The 16,767-nt window shown below is 41.9% G+C and overlaps 1 protein-coding gene across 1 annotated transcript in view; it reads right to left on the bottom strand.

The window, feature by feature from the left end:
• Tasp1 (Taspase 1) overlaps window positions 1-16,767 on the bottom strand; it is an 86,115-nt gene that overhangs the window by 27,442 nt on the left and 41,906 nt on the right. The window contains exons 5-6 of the mRNA XM_068359051.1: window positions 14,553-14,632; window positions 14,050-14,159 (exon numbers count right to left, since the gene is read on the bottom strand). Of these exons, the coding sequence (XP_068215152.1) occupies window positions 14,050-14,159; window positions 14,553-14,632 (190 nt within the window). The remainder of the gene's footprint in view (window positions 1-14,049; window positions 14,160-14,552; window positions 14,633-16,767) is intronic.

Here is a 16,767-nt window from a genome sequence, read left to right as displayed (position 1 = left end):
TTATCCAACGTTCTTGAGAGGATTTATTATGCATTCTCCAGCATCTTCTGCCTCTGGAAAGTTGGGTATTTAAACTTTACAGTGTATAAATTTTAGCTCCTGCTTCACAGTGAAATTAGTATAATTTAATATGTTTTATGGAGCGTGGCCGGTCACTGGAGGCGCCATGTTGGGCGCTGTCGTTCGTCACGCATGCTTTATTTAGTCAGCAGAACAACATTCCTGGTTTTTAGCTTTAATGAATTATAGCTACTTAGGCACAATTATACAAGTGAAGATATGATTATGCATACAATTTTCCTCTTCCTCTTATGTCGATCGTATACAGTACGTTAGAGTTTCAGCGATATAGGTAGCCAAGATCTCGCCCCGCGCTAGGCTCCCTAGCCTAGGCACTTTAGTATGCTTTCATACATTATCCACGTTCACCCTCGTGTATTGTTTTATCAATTCAACAGGAGATAGTATATCTCCTAGAATTATTTATACAACTCTATACTCGTCTCCTGTGGAGATTTAAGGGTAATCCCTCCTTCCCTCCTTGTGTCGCCATAGGTGGCAACCCTATCTTGGTCTCGCCATAGAGTAGTACACTCCGGCTTGAATGGCTAGTGTTTCCTGTCTCCCACCCTTGCCGGTGAGTATCCCGGCTTGGGTTTTCGACAGAACCTCAGAGTATTCAGTCTTTATGCCGGCAGCTGAGCTGCAGGGTGAGTAGTCAACCCCCTACCGGCTTATAGTTGCCGACATAGGAGGCTTAGCCTCCATAAGCCGCACCTGAAGTAGTAGTATAATGCCGCCACCTTCTCCCCTGCGGTCTAGAAGACAAGTCTTGTTTCGGCAGACCCTAGGCTGAAGAATAGATATTCTTCTGCCGCTAGGATGGCGCCGATATGGAAACAAAGTTTCCCCCTTGTTTGGGAATGGCGACAATCCTGCCGCCTTCACCTAACACTACATACAAGACCCTTTCCCTGCCCCTCTCTGTCCTTTAGCTATCGAAAATCTGTGGCCGTCGTCCTACATTCTCCCCGCTTGCCGGGTAGATAGTAGTGCCGGCCGGGTTACTACATAGGCGGCTTGATAGCCGCTCCGACTTTCCCCTACGGACGCAAGGCTCCGGGAAAGGTTGTGCCGCCTATGATGGCTGCCGGTGAGAGACCCCTTTTGCCCTTAAGTGTACTTCAGTCCTCCCTTGGACTGCCTTCCACATCCCTGAAACCGGCAGTGCCGGCAACAGATCTTGTGGCTGGGTGGAAGCTTGAATGATGCATTCTCCCCTTCCATTTGAACCCTCATTCTGGAGGAAGGCAGTAAGGTTATATACCTACACCCTTATTTACTGTACATACATTAATAAGGCAGCCCTTCATTCCATGCTTTCTCTCTTTCTGTTGGCTAGTGCCGCCAGGCACTAAGCTGCCAGTTGGACCGGTGCCGCAAGGTACTAGCCTAGCCGGCAACATGCCGGCTGAACTACAGTACAGTATATGATTATACAGTAGCCGGTATATTTGCAGTATAGTATATACTGCAGACAGAAAACTATAGTATAGATTATACAGTAGTTTATTTTTCCAACATAACCTGTGTATTCTTTCACAATCTATTGTTGAGACCAATTCTATATTGAAGGTGAAGTATTCCTTCAATATACTGATAGTAATCAGTTTTATAACTTACCCCACTCTATTAAAACCTTTAGAGAAGGGTTAGTGTTAGTATACACTAATTCTATCCCCAGAGGTTAGAACCGAACCCTTCTCTTTTGAGTTCCCTTAATAAGGAAATTCTAACATTAATATTGGGGGAGGTCACAGCAATTGGCTGGATAGGAGCCACAAGTACTGTATGTCTCTTTCCTATTTCCTTTCAAGCTTACAATCCTAAGCTATAATGGTTCAAATATTGCATAACCTGTTTATCAAGAGTGATAAACAACTGCACTCTCATTTATTTTCCTTTCTTTACAGGAGGAGCCCAAAAATGAAGTGCGAGGTGATCTTCTGTAACCACAGGAGTAAGAACTTCTGTGGTCACACCATGTGCAGGTCTCATGCCGCCTGCACCATTATCACCGAAACCTTGCGGTATGGGCACCCCCAGAACTGCAACATCTGCTTGGCCATGGTGGCCGAAGGCTTTGACGACCCCAAGTCAACGGAATCGAGGGATGCAGCACGAAAAAAGCTGCGCAAGTGGGTACGAGGATTCCAAAAGAACTCTCCGGGACCGTACCTACCTAACAACAGGATAGGTAGCTTGCTGTTCCCTAAGGCGGGTATTGAAGCTGTCGTGCCCCAAACATGACCCGGCCCTCACTGCGTCCAGATTGCCATCGAGACGGATGTCAGTGAGGCGTTGCAAGGCATGGACATCCACAAGGAGGAAAGGATGTCTGAAGTGTCCACGGACACTGAGAAGGATCTCCTTGGGGATGATCCCGAGGAGGAGTCTACTCTGCCTCCCGAGAAGAAGTCGAGTCGGAGTCCCTTCCGTCTGTGCCAGCACTGGAGCCGACACCTTCTACGTCTTCTGTTCCTACCCCTCCATTGGACAACATGAGCCAGGCAGTTTTGGGTCATATCACTGCGCTGATGGAGAATATTCGCAAACAAGGCGAAGCAACGGAAGCAAAGCTTGAGAAAGAGCTCCGTGAAGCACGGATCACCGCATCCCGAGGATCATTCAAGCGACCCAGAGTCCAAGACCTTCCATCCTGCTCTGAGATGAATCCCTGGAGGTACGCAGAGTATATGCCAATTACCAACGGCAAGCTCTACATCTCAGAAGATGGGAGCCGTTCCCTTAGACGACATCCAGTTCTGGCCGAGCTTCAACGCTTACCCAGACTGCTTCATTCGACTGAAGCATGAGCCAGCGTCAAAAGAAGGGACAGAACCGAAGGAGGTCATGGTTTTCGACCACGACAAGGCACAGGCTCTCTTGTTGAGCAGCCTGAAGAAGGTGGGCTACACAAACTCGAAAGTGTCCGCCTTGAGCAAGAAACACTCTACCTTTCTTGCTCCTGGTTCAATAGCCTTCCCCTTTATGTCGAAGGCATTTAAAGCTGTTGCCAAGGCAGTGGAGGCAGGAAAACCATGCCCTGCACTAGAGGAGCGTAGGCCTCTGTCGTTAGCCCTGCCCATGGAAGAGAAGGAATGGAAGGAAGTCCACCTAAACTTCTCAGTAGGGAAGTTGGATGCAGATATCGCGGGACGGCAGTTCAGCGAAAATCTCCCGAAACTGTCAGACTTTCTCTTGCGCAGGGAGCAAGAGATGAAAGAGAGACTTGCGGCATCCCTATCCCTACAGAACTGCATAGAGATGTGTGCAGGCCAAAAAAGCACCCCAGACATGCTTATGGTCCTGGCCAAAATGCATATGGCCACCCTAGTGAAGGACCTGTACGCTTTCATGAAGGCTAGGAGAGCCTGTAGAGAGTTCGTGTTTGCTGCAGCAATAGTAAAACACGAACCCAGGAAGCTAATATTTTTCAACATCTGGGGTAAAGACCTCTTCCCAAATGAAGTGGTCAAATAGGTAGTCGAGAAAGCCGCCACGGAGAATATGAACCTTCTCCAGAAGTGGGGCATCTCGTCTAAAAGGAAGTCTTCCCTGGATGCGGGTCCCCAACCTAAAAGGAAGACAAAAAAGCCTAGACTACCCTCTCGGCCTGCCCAGCAACATCCTACAGTCACCATGACCGCGGTGCCCCAAGTGGTTGCTCAACCACAGACCACATTCCAAGTGGTGCCTCAGCAGCTGGTTGCCCAGTCACCAGCATTCAACCCTGCGTTTGAGAGGCAAACCACCACCTTTTGTCTGAAAGGTAGAGGCTCCCAACAGGGTTCCTCAAGACACCCCTCACGAGGTAAGGGAGGACGCGGTCAGGGAGGTAAACCCTACGGACAACCGAAGCAATGAGATGCTTCAGGTAGGAGGGAGGCTCCAACACTTTCAGGATCGTTGGAAGACCTTCGATCCTTGAGTCCATAGCCTAATCAAGAATGGACTAGGATGGAGATGGAACATGTCTCCACCATCATTTCCTCAATTCTTCGAACACTCCACCACCTTATTGGAAGAATATACCTTAGAACTCTTGAGCAAATTGGTTATAAGGAGAGCAAAGTCCATCAAATTCCAGGGAAGGCTGTTTTGTGTTCACAAGAAGGACTCAGACAAACTCAGAGTCATTCTGGACTTGTCACCACTCAACAGGTTCATCGAGAACAGCAAGTTCAGGATGTTAACCCTTCAACACATAAGGAGCCTGTTACCCAAAGGGGCGTACACAGTCTCAATAGACCTGGCAGATGCTTACTGGTATCTCCCAGTCAGCCGCCTCCTCTACTGCTACCTAGGATTCAAGTTACAGAAGAAAAAGTATATCTTCAGAACCATTCCCTTTGGACTAAACATAGCCCCAAGGATCTTCACGAAACTTGCAGACGCAGTCGTTCAACAACTACACCTAGAAGGTGTTCAGGTAGCAGCGTACCTGGACGACTGGCTGGTGTGGGCAGCATCCAGGACGGCTTGTCTGCAAGCATCCAAGAAAGTGATCCAGTTCCTGGAACATCTGGGATTCAAGATCAACTTCAAGAAGTCTCGACTCTCTCCAGCTCAAGAGTTTCAATGGCTGGGAATCCATTGGAACTCTAAGTCACACCGCCTCTCCATTCCCCCAGGGAAGAGGAGAGAGATTTCGGGGTCTGTCAAGAGACTACTGAAATCCGACAAGATCTCAAGACGCCAACAGAAAAGAGTACTGGGGTCTCCAGTTTGCAGCGGTAACAGACCCAGTGCTAAGAGCACAGCTGAAAGATGCGTCAGGAGTCTGGAGAAGATACGCATCAAACGCTCGAAGAGACCTACAAAGACCGATACCGACCTTACTGCATTCACTTCTCAAGCCGTGGTCGAAGGTCAAGAGCTTAACGAGGACCGTGCCCTTGCAACCACCTCCATCATTGGTGACCATCCACACGGATGCTTCGACAGAAGGATGGGGAGGTCACTCCCATCAAAGGAAATCCATGTTCAAGACCTTTCACATCAATATTCTGGAGGCCATGGCAGTCCTATTGTCATTGAAAAAACTGTCCCCTCGCAGATCAGCCCACATCAGGCTGGTCTTGGACAGCGAAGTGATAGTGTGATGTCTGAACCGACAGGACTCGAGATCGCCCCACATCAACCATGTGATGTTAGCCATCTTTCGTTTAGCGAAAAAGAAGAGATGGCACTTATCAGTAGTTCACCTACAAGGGTTTCGCAATGTGACGGCGGACGCTCTATCCAGGCTAAAGCCGATAAAGTCAGAATGGTCCCTAGACGCAGACTCATCCTCCATCTTGGAACAAGTCCCGGAACTGCAGATCGACCTCTTCGCAACGAGCAACAACAAGAAACTACCTCGATATGTAGCCCCATACGAGGACCCTCTGGCGGAGGAGACGGACGCCATGTCCCTCGATTGGAACGAATGGACCCGGATTTACCTGTTCCCTCAAACCAATCTCCTACTGAAGGTCCTCAACAAGCTGAGATCCTCTAGTGGCCCCCAAGTGGCCCAAGAACAACTGGTTCCCTCTGGTGATGGAACTGAAGCTAAGGCTAGTCCCTCTACCGAACCCAGCTCTATCTCAACTGGTTCAGAAGTCGACTGTCTTCATTTCATCACAGAGAACCCAAAACCTTCATCTCATGATTTTCTCGCCATAGCGGTTAAGAAAAGATTTGGGATCTCAAAAGGCAGTATAGACTTCTTAGAAGAATACAAGTCAAAGTCAACCAGAAGACAATATGAATAGTCTTGAAAGAAATGGGTTGCTTTCGTTAAAGCAAAAAGGCTGAAAGAAATCTCAATAGACTTCTGTCTGTCCTTCTTTATCTACCTTCATGAAGAAGGCCTGGCTGCCAACACGATAACTACGTGTAAATCAGCCTTGACTAGACCTCTTCTATACGCCTTCCAAGTGGACCTGATGAACGAAATCTTTAACAAGATCCCGAAGGCATGCGCTAGGCTTAGACCTGCAGCTCCTCCGAAGCCCATCTCATGGTCCTACACTAAGCTTCAACCTTGAACAATGAAGATTGTTCTCCTAAGGATCTAACCCAAAAAGTTATTTTCCTGTTCGCTATAGCCTCAGGGGCTAGAGTTAGTGAAATAGTAGCCCTATCAGGAGACGAGGGCCATATTCAGTTCACAGAAGCGGGAGAACTGAATCTCTTTCATGATCCTACCTTTCTCGCCAAGAACGAGCTACCCACTAAGAGATGGGGTCCCTGGAGAATCTGCCCTCTGAAGGAAGATGTCTCTCTGTGTCCAGTAGAATGTCTAAAGGTCTATCTTCGAAGAACTTGACTTCAGGGGAGGACAGCTCTTCAAAGGAAAAACCTCGGGATCGAACTTATCCCTAAAACAACTAAGGACGAAGCTCACCTACTTCATTTGCAGAGCGGATCCTGACAGTACACCAGCAGGTAATGATCCAAGAAAAATTGCTACCTCACTGTACTTTTTTCAGTAAATGGACTTGAAGCGTCTTCACTCATATAATGGATGGAATTCATCCAGAGTGTTTTACAAACATTATGCGAAGCACGTGCACGAACTTAAGCATTACATGGTGGCGGCAGGTAGTGTAGTAAAACCTGTCGTCTAGTGCTACGATGAACAGTGAATTGATTGGGACTATCAATTAGGGTGAAAAGATGTTGACACCTTCCAGTGCAATATCTTTTATGTGGGTGTTGCCATGGTGACACTAGGACTGTTCAAATTTTCAGGTGCAGAATCATACAGATGACACTTGTGCCGTGTGTACATTGTACACAGTGTTGATAGTATCCAACATTTACAGAAAATTATATTGATAAATTTTTAAAAAATTTTCAATTTTATAGTGGCATTAATCATTTTCTTCCCTTTCCGGTAGAAAAACTTTATCTGTACATGTTGTATATATAATTCTCTTCTACATTTTACACTTATTATCCCATTTACTCATTTAGCCTAAATAAATTATTAAAGAGAGTGTAATTGTGTCTTACTTCGCCCTGCAAATAGCACAATAAATGTAGCCAGAGTTCTTTTACTTATTTACCTAAGTAAACCTTATATTATTGTATTAATAGAAACAAATAGATCTAGTTGATACTTACAATTGTTCCTACAATATATACAAACCTTGAGACCTTTTTTACTGCCTAGAATGACACTTCACTGCGGGGGGCAGGAAGCCCTAACATTGTTCCATGATTAGTGGCAATGACGTATAACGGTAACGTCATATTTCTCAATGGTCCGGATGACCATATAAAAATTGTCCCAAGGTTGAGGCACTTATACAAATCCACAGATACAGTACTTTCAAATAATTCTCTGGTAAACTACCATCAGGACGACATGGCTTGAGCCCAAAAACGGATTTTGAAGCGAAGCGAAAAATCTATTTTTGGGTAAGATGGCCATGTCGTCCTGATGGGCCCCGCCCTCCTTTTCAATAGAAAAGGCTTAGGCAAGATCCCTCCTGAAACTACTATATCTGTAGCACCATGCTCAATGCTACAAGGAATGAGCGCCATCTTGGAGCCTTGTAATAGTATGGGAGGAAGGGTAACCTTGATAACGGCTCCCCTTCAGTTTCGCCACTCTTCCCCCTCGAAGCGAAAACAGTATTCGGGGTGAAGATTGCCATGTGTCGTATCAAGATATACGTCCCCTGATATGCGATATCCTTAAGAGAAATTTTAAGGATACTCGCGCCAGGAGTTAGAATTCTGGAGACCTATGGTCAATTCTCTAGGAGTATCACTGTAGTCAAATATCCCTTAGAAAGCTACCTAAAGGAACCTTCCATCAGGACGACATGGCCATCTCACCAAAAAATAGATTTTTCGCTTTGCTTCAAAATCCGTTATATATATATATATATATATATATATATATATATATATATATATATATATATATATGTAAATATACGTATGTATATTATGTATATACGTATACATATGTATATATATGTTATATGTTATACCCTTAATGTGGGTAAGGGTTAGGTTGGGTAGGGAATGTTGGGCGTTTGTCAGTGCGTATGGGCCAGGTAGTGAGAAAAGTGAAGAAGAGCGGAATGAGTTCTGGAATGAATTAACTAGGTGTGTAGAAGGACTGGGTAGAAGGAATCATGTAGTCGTCATGGGTGATTTAAATGCTATAGTTGGCCCTGGAGAGGTAGAAGGTGTCATTGGGAAGTATGGCGTACCAGGTGAAAATGAGAGTGGTGAGAGACTGGTGGATATGTGTGTTGAGCAAGAGATGGTGATAAGTAATAGCTTTTTCAAAAAGAAAGATAAAAATAAGTATACTTGGGTAAGAGTGGCAAATGGAAGAGTAGTAGAAAGGGCATTAATGGATTATGTGTTGATAACTAAAAGAATGTTTGGAAGATTGAAAGACGTGCACATGTTTAGGGGTATGGCTAACGGTATGTCTGATCATTTTTTGGTGGAAGGAAAATTAGTTGTAGCAAAAGAGTGGGGGAATAGAGTAGGGGAATGTAAAAGGGAGCTAGTGAGGGTTGAAGAGCTAATAAAACCGGGGGTAAAAAGTAAATATCAGGAAAGGTTGAAAATGGCATATGATGAGGTGAGAGTAAGAGAAACTGGTAATTTAGAAGAGGAGTGGAAGTTAGTAAAAGAAAATTTTGTTGGGATTGCAAGTGATGTATGTGGCAAGAAGGTTGTTGGAGGCAGCATGAGGAAGGGCAGTGAATGGTGGAATGAAGGAGTAAAGGTAAAAGTGGAAGAGAAAAAGAGGGCTTTTGAAGAATGGCTGCAGAGTAATAGTATAGAGAAGTATGAAAAATATAGAGAAAAATGTGGAAGTAAAGCGCAAGGTACGTGAGGCAAAGAGAGCAGCTGACCTGAGGTGGGGTCAGGGATTAGGTCATTCATATGAAGAGAATAAGAAGAAGTTTTGGAAAGAAGTGAAGAGAGCAAGGAAGGGTGGCTCAAGAATGGAAGAGACTGAAAGATGGAAATGGAAGGTTGTTAAAAGGAGAGGAGGCAAGGAAAAGATGGGCGGAATATTTTGAAAGTTTACTGAATGTTGAGGATAATAGGGAGACAGATATAATTGCTGTTGCAGATGTTGAGGTGCCAGTGATGGGAGATGAGAATGAGAGAGAGATTACAATAGATGAAGTGAGGAGAGCACTAGATGAAACGAGAGTAGGAAAAGCATCTGGTATGGATGGTGTGAGAGCTGAGATGTTGAAGGAGGAGGTGTGACTGTACTTGAATGGTTGGTGAGATTGTTTAATATGTGTTTTGTGTTGTCAATGGTACCAGTAGATTGGGTTTGTGCATGTATTGTACCACTATATAAGGGTAAGGGAGATGTGCATGAGTGTTGTAATTCAAGAGGCATTAGTTTGTTAAGCATAGTTGGAAAAGTGTATGGTAGAGTATTGATTAATAGGATCAAGGATAAAACAGAGAATGCAATCTTGGAAATACAGGGTGGTTTTAGAAGAGGTAGGGGTTGTATGAATCAGATTTTTACAGTTAGGCAGATATGCGAGAAATATTTAGCAAAAGGTAAGGAGGTGTATGTTGCGTTTATGGATCTGGAGAAAGCGTATGATAGAGTTGATAGGGAAGCAATGTGGAATGTGATGAGGTTATATGGAGTTGGTGGAAGGTTGTTGCAAGCAGTAAAAAGTTTCTACAAAGGTAGTAAAGCATGTGTTAGGATAGGAAATGAAGTGAGTGATTGGTTTCCGGTGAGAGTGGGGCTGAGACAGGGATGTGTGATGTCGCCGTGGTTGTTTAACTTGTATGTTGATGGAGTGGTGAGAGAGGTGAATGCTCGAGTGCTTGGACGAGGATTAAAACTGGTAGACAAGAATGACCATGAATGGGAGGTAAATCAGTTGTTGTTTGCGGATGATACTGTACTGGTTGCAGACACAGAAGAGAAGCTTGGACGATTAGTGACAGAATTTGGAAGTGTGTGTGAGAGAAGGAAGTTGAGAGTTAATGTGGGTAAGAGTAAGGTTATGAGATGTACAAGAAGGGAAGGTGGTGCAAGGTTGAATGTCATGTTGAATGGAGAGTTACTTGAGGAGGTGGATCAGTTCAAGTACTTGGGGTCTGTTGTTGCAGCAAATGGTGGAGTGGAAGCAGATGTACGTCAGAGAGTGAATGAAGGTTGCAAAGTGTTGGGGGCAGTTAAGGGAGTAGTAAAAAATAGAGGGTTGGGCATGAATGTAAAGAGAGTTCTATATGAGAAAGTGATTGTACCAACTGTGATGTATGGATCGGAGTTGTGGGGAATGAAAGTGATGGAGAGACAGAAATTGAATGTGTTTGAGATGAAGTGTCTAAGGAGTATGGCTGGTGTATTTCGAGTAGATAGGGTTAGGAACGAAGTGGTGAGAGTGAGAACGGGTGTAAGAAATGAGTTAGCAGCTAGAGTGGATATGAATGTGTTGAGGTGGTTTGGCCATGTTGAGAGAATGGAAAATGGATGTCTGCTAAAGAAGGTGATGAATGCAAGAGTTGATGGGAGAAGTACTAGAGGAAGGCCAAGGTTTGGGTGGATGGATGGAGTGAAGGAAGCTCTGGGTGACAGGAGGATAGATGTGAGAGAGGCAAGAGAGCGTGCTAGAAATAGGAATGAATGGCGAGCGATTGTGACGCAGTTCCGGTAGGCCCTGCTGCTGCCTCCGATGACCGCGGAGGTAGCAGCAGTAGGGGATTCAGCATTATGAAGCTTCATCTGTGGTGGATAATGTGGGAGGGTGGGCTGTGACACCCTAGCAGTACCAGCCGAACTCGGTTGAGTCCCTTGTTAGGCTGGGAGGAACGTAGAGAGTAGAGGTCCCCTTTTTGTTTTTGTTTCTTTGTTGATGTTGGCTACCCCCCAAAATTGGGGGAAGTCCCATGGTATATGTATGTATGTACTAATACTAATAATAATAAATGGAATTTTTTTTCAATTTTAGGGGAAAATGTCAATAAACCCAAAGGATTGTAATATGAACATCAGGTGTGTCTAGAAATAACAAATTTTATTATTAAACTTCTGTTTTTCAATGCATTAAGCAGAGTACAAGAATGGCAGTATATCAAACATACAGTAGGGTCCCGAATTACACGTGTTCTAATTACGCGATCGATAGTTTTTAAAAATTAATTTTCCTGTATTTGCGAGGAGCATTCTAAATCCGCGAGTCAAGCACCGCGAAGCTAGGAAATCTATTGTTTTCTTAATTGTATGGGGGGGGGGGGTGATGGTTCCCCGATGTCTGAGAAGGGGGGGGGGGGAGAATGTGAGAGAAAGATTTCTGTTCAAACATTTTAAGACTAGTTTTGGATGAAAAATGTTAAGGTTTGCCCATCTGTTGTGTGAACTTGTCGCTAGGCCTAGCCTAACTGTCCAACACCTATATGTATAATATTCCATATTTGTACTAATTAATTTTTATACTTACGTTGTGATTATGGTGAAAAATCCTTATTCATTAAACTTTAAATTAAAAACCATCAAAATAAAGACTATTTTATATCATGCTACTGCCAAACATGTCACCACAACCAAACCCATTACTTTGTTTAGTACGTTCCATCGCCGATCATAACGAACTCGCTAACCAATTTTAACATCTGTCTATAGGTTAACTTTTGCGGCAAAAGATATCTTACCAGGTACTATGTAATAATAATGTTATAATTAATGTTTTATTTATCCTTAGAAAATCAAAATATATGAAATATGAGCAATTTTGTTTCGTGTTGTTTTTTTTTCCTAAAAAAACGCCTTCTTAAAAGGAAAACGTTTTTTTTTTACGTTTCATCGTCGATCATAAACGCATTTACTCCTGAAAGTGATATTGAAGAGTTTTTACTAAAGATGTTATTATAAATAAAGATTATAAATAGGTGGTAAAATATCTATAATTAAAGTGTAGCAGCATCAAGAAATGTTGGGGTTCGCCCTTTACATAAGAATGTACTGTACATTGGATTAGACAGAACGTAGAAAAAATCAATTAGGGAAAAATCGGTATTCGATATCCTCTTCATCAGCATCGTCATTCGTCAATCGGGCTTTTTATTTTTTTTATTCTCAGTCGCTAACTAGTTATCGCACTGCCAAGATCTGCACACATTCCGATAATTCACATTTGAAGGTTTTCTGGGAGAGGATGGATAGAGAAAATACCGAACTATATAAAATGTTTTTTTAACCTGTTAAGCGTCACCCACGTGATAAACCGTTCACCACGATCTACTCGGTACCGCCTTCAACTGTATATTCCGTTCATGACTTTAATTGCCTTTTACAAGCCGTCAGTCTCGTGATGTTACTTTACTCGTATAGTAAGTATAGGATCACCACTTGGCAACACTCTCAGCATATGGGGACTGTGAATAGAAACTTATATGATGTCTGGCAACTATTTTTCTGAAGGTAGCTTGATGTTACAAAACTCTGGTTTGAACTGGTTTCCTATCAGTGCGCTCGGGCGTTCATGCATAAGTGGTTATTTGTTGTTCCTTTTGTAATGAAAGGTCTAAAGAGGAAGGTTATTTCTTTAGATGAAATAAATGATATTCTTGTTGTGGAATTTGATAATGATAACCTGTTTGATAATGAGAGCACTAGTTCTGAATCCTCCAGTGATGAGTATATTGAAGAAACAAAGTTTTCTTTCGATGTCGAAAGCGAAAATGACTTCTCATTACCGAATGACTGGACAACGAAATTTCACAAAACTATAAAGGGAAAGGAAACGCCGAGAGAGAGAGAGAGAGAGAGAGAGAGAGAGAGAGAATAAAGTGGATAAATAATGTACAAATGTATGACGAACATATTTGAAAACTATACAGGAAACGATATGAAGAGAGAGAGAGAGAGAGAGAGAGAGAGAGAGAGAGAGAGAGAGAGAGAGAGAGAGAGACCTATCCCTTTCCTTTTGTTGCTTATCCAGGCGTAAGATTTACGATTGAAGATAAAAAGAACCCATTAGAATATTTAGTATTATGTAGCCATTTGAAATTAAATAATAGTAGTATTAATTGTTTTTTTTACTCAACCATTTAATTAATATCCCTACTTTTAACTATAATTACGAATTATAAGCATAAAGAAATTATATTAACTTTGAAAAATTATCATTAGTGAAATGACCGCTCAGGGCAAAAAAAGCGTGATTATCGTACAGCAGCCTATTGCACACTTGCGCCTAGTGGCCGTGTTTACGTGTGGGAGTGTCATCATGGATATACAGTACTATACTGTAATTTTTAACTATTGCTAGATACTGTATCAAACCTTGAAAACCCTTTTTTGTTTTTTGTATCTATAGGAAATAATTCTACATCATTCGGAAAATACTGAAAACAGTAAGCTATGCATAGTACAGTAGTAAATACTACAGTCATAGAAAATTATCAAAACTTTAAAAACTTTTTATTGTTTTATTTATCCATAAAAGAAATTTTGTACAGTATTTTATAAAAAAAATCTATAAGAAGGATTTCTTACAGTATTGTTAAGATAAAAGCTACAGTATATATATATATATATATATATATATATATATATATATATATATATATATATTATATATTATATATATGTTTTATATATATATATAATATATACATACACACATACATACACACACACAGTGTATATACAGTATATATATAGCTAGAAAGCTAGAAATGGAGTGAAAAAAAAATTGACGGGTAGGTTGCTGTTTGCCGCCATGATGTGTTTCGAAATATACGAATTTCCAATTACACGAGGCCTTTCATCGACCAAATTCTCGCATAATTCGGGACCCTACTGTATGTATATACTGTACTAATTTTCTAAAGGGTATCTCTGAATAAAATTTTACAAATTGGTGAAATTAGTTGAAAAAATGTTGGTAAAATCAAAGAAAGACCCTTTAGACTTAGAATATAAAACAATTGAGCTTAAATTAAATGGGGTAATGAATTTAAGAAATAAAATACCTGCATTTCCTCCTCCTCTTCTGGTAAAGCATATCGTCTTCTTTTAGTCCCACCTTCTTCTAGCCGCTGGATGTTCCTTAAGCTCTCTTCGTGTATCCTTTGCGACCTTTCTATTAAGGGACAGCCAAAATGTATAAATGACATGTTTCATGTATACTTTCAATGATACTGTACAAAGACGTGGAAATCACCTAAAATAACAGTGATAAAATACTTAATTACATTAAAATATGATCAGTGGGAAAAACTTAATCTACCTACAAACTAATCTAACATACTGAAGTCTGAAAAAGAAAATATAAAATTCAACAAAGTAAAATGCTCAAAATGAAACAATTTTGAAATCATAAACCACAGTTTTATTTGTCCAATTTTGATATATGATAATAAGCAAATTTTAACCCTTTGATCCAATAGTTTATTTTAGCTTCCACACACAAAATCATATGGCAATAAAAATTCAATATAAACTATGAAGTCCACTTGCACATTATAGTACTCACCAGCAATCAATTCTGCAGGTTCACACGTTTCCACATTATTGGATGCTGCCCAAACCTGCGCCCCTGAGCCAGCTAAAAAGCTGTAAAATAAATGTTGTATTTACCTATAAACTAAGCACAACATTTATATAAAATTAATCAAAAAATTATAACAACTTAAGTATGAGCTATGAACATAACCTCAAATGGCAAAACTGTATCATTGTATTCCAAATGTCCTAAAAAGTACCAAAAGAAACAATTTATTGGGGAAAAATATTTCTAGTACTGTAATGGAAAATCTAGTAACTACCTTTTATACTCAGGTAATTTCAAATTTATGGAGAACTACTTTTCAGCCTAAAAATGCGGGGTAAAACAAAAAAACACAAGTTTAAAATTTTGGGACTAGGATATGTCTAGATTTATTATTCTACAATGGCTTAACAGCAAGAAATCAATGTTAAACTAATCTACCTCTTGTAAAATAAAGACAGTGTAAATTAACATAAGACTAATCACCCTCTTGTAAAATTGTAAAATAAAGATGACAAATTTGGAAATAATTTGCAATTTTCCTAACAATGCAACCCTCTAGCTATTTATAGGGGTATTACTTTCAGCGAGGCTGAAAGAAAAGCCATTACATTTTTAGCGGGGTTAACCACCCATACCGCTGGTTAGCGGAAGGGGGTTTGGGGGCTAGTAGCTACCCCTCTCACTCACACACTTGTGACTGCAATTCACTTCGCTTGGAGGTAGGACTTCAAGGGGGACTGAGTTGGCAGGCATATCTGTATAAATAGCTACAGGTTTGTATTGTTAGGAAAAATACAGATTACTTCCAAATTTGTCATTTGTTCTGTAACTGGAATACAAACCAATGCTATTTATAGGGGTTGACTCACCCATTAGAAGGGTGGACATCACTGACAGTCTGGCTTTTTGGTCTTCCCTTGGGGATTTCCCTTTGTGTGTGTTGGCACATAATAGGTGGAAACCCTAACACCTGGCTAAACCTTGCTATGCATGGTCTGCGGCCAACACAAGCTGTGTGTTTGCGATACTAGCAATGTGACTGTCAAGGTAAGATTTCTTCCAAGTCATAGAAATCATCCGAGGTCACCAAGACGTACCCAATACCACCTCGCCAGAGTATGGAGATACAACAGTATTGACACAATACTAGGTTACACAAGGGAACAATGGTTTACCTGCAATGGTTGAAGTCAGCTTTGCAGAGGACCTTGGATGATGATTTTCACCGAGAGGGGAGGATGAAGAAAAGAAATTGCCAATCATTCTTATACATTCAGATTAAAATGGGTAACCAATGCCCTCAACCTCCTACTACTTGTCCAATTAGGGAGCTTGAGGTATTAAACCAGTTGTACAGCCACGACAGGACCGATAAAAAATGTATAGTCTCCTGTGGGTTACGTCTTGCAGGCAGTGAAGTTCGTCTGATGTTTCCACACGCCCGTAAAACCTGCGCCATAGAGTAGTTATGTTTGAAGGCCATGGACATAGTAATGACCCTGACGTCATGTGCTCTGAGTCGACGTGTTGGAGGAGGATCTGGACTTAGTGCAAGGTCAATGACAGTGAATCAAACCAGAGATGGTGTTCTTCGTGATCCTCCTCTTGACCTTCCCTGTGCTGATGAAAAGTGCTGGCACACAGGAGCGAGCTGCTGCTGTTCTTTTGAGGTAGTGCCTCAAACTCCTTAATGGACATAATGACAAATGGTCTGATTCGTCGGCAAAAGAACAGAGACTCGTTATCAGGAAGGAATCGAATCTAGGATCCGCTACCCCCCATATTTTGAGTCTGCTACAAACTCAGCGACAAAGCTAAAGCTTAATTCTCCCCATCCCCTTGAATGGGCGATGTCATATGAAAGACCATGAAGTTCGCTGACTCTTTTGCCCAAAGCCAAGGCAAATAGGAACACTGTCTTCAACGTGAGGTGACGATCTGTTGCCTGGTATAATGGTTCATAGGGAGGACCTTTCAAGGACCGAAAAACTCAAACCATGTTCCATGGAGGAGGTCTCACTTCCGAGTGGGGACAGGTAAGTTCATAACTTCGTATGGGGAGAAAAAGTTCCAGCTAAGGGGAAATGTCTACAACTTAAGGCTGAGCAATAGCCTTTAGCTGCCAAAACCCAGGAACTCTTCTATTACTGGAATGGTGGCATAGAGGGGAGAGATACCCCTTCTGCAACACCAACTA

This window comes from Palaemon carinicauda, chromosome 35, assembly GCF_036898095.1.
Source record: "Palaemon carinicauda isolate YSFRI2023 chromosome 35, ASM3689809v2, whole genome shotgun sequence".
Classification (NCBI taxonomy): domain Eukaryota; kingdom Metazoa; phylum Arthropoda; class Malacostraca; order Decapoda; family Palaemonidae; genus Palaemon; species Palaemon carinicauda.
The sequence above is the reverse complement of the archived record's forward strand: the minus strand, read 5'-3'. Positions and strand labels throughout refer to the sequence as shown.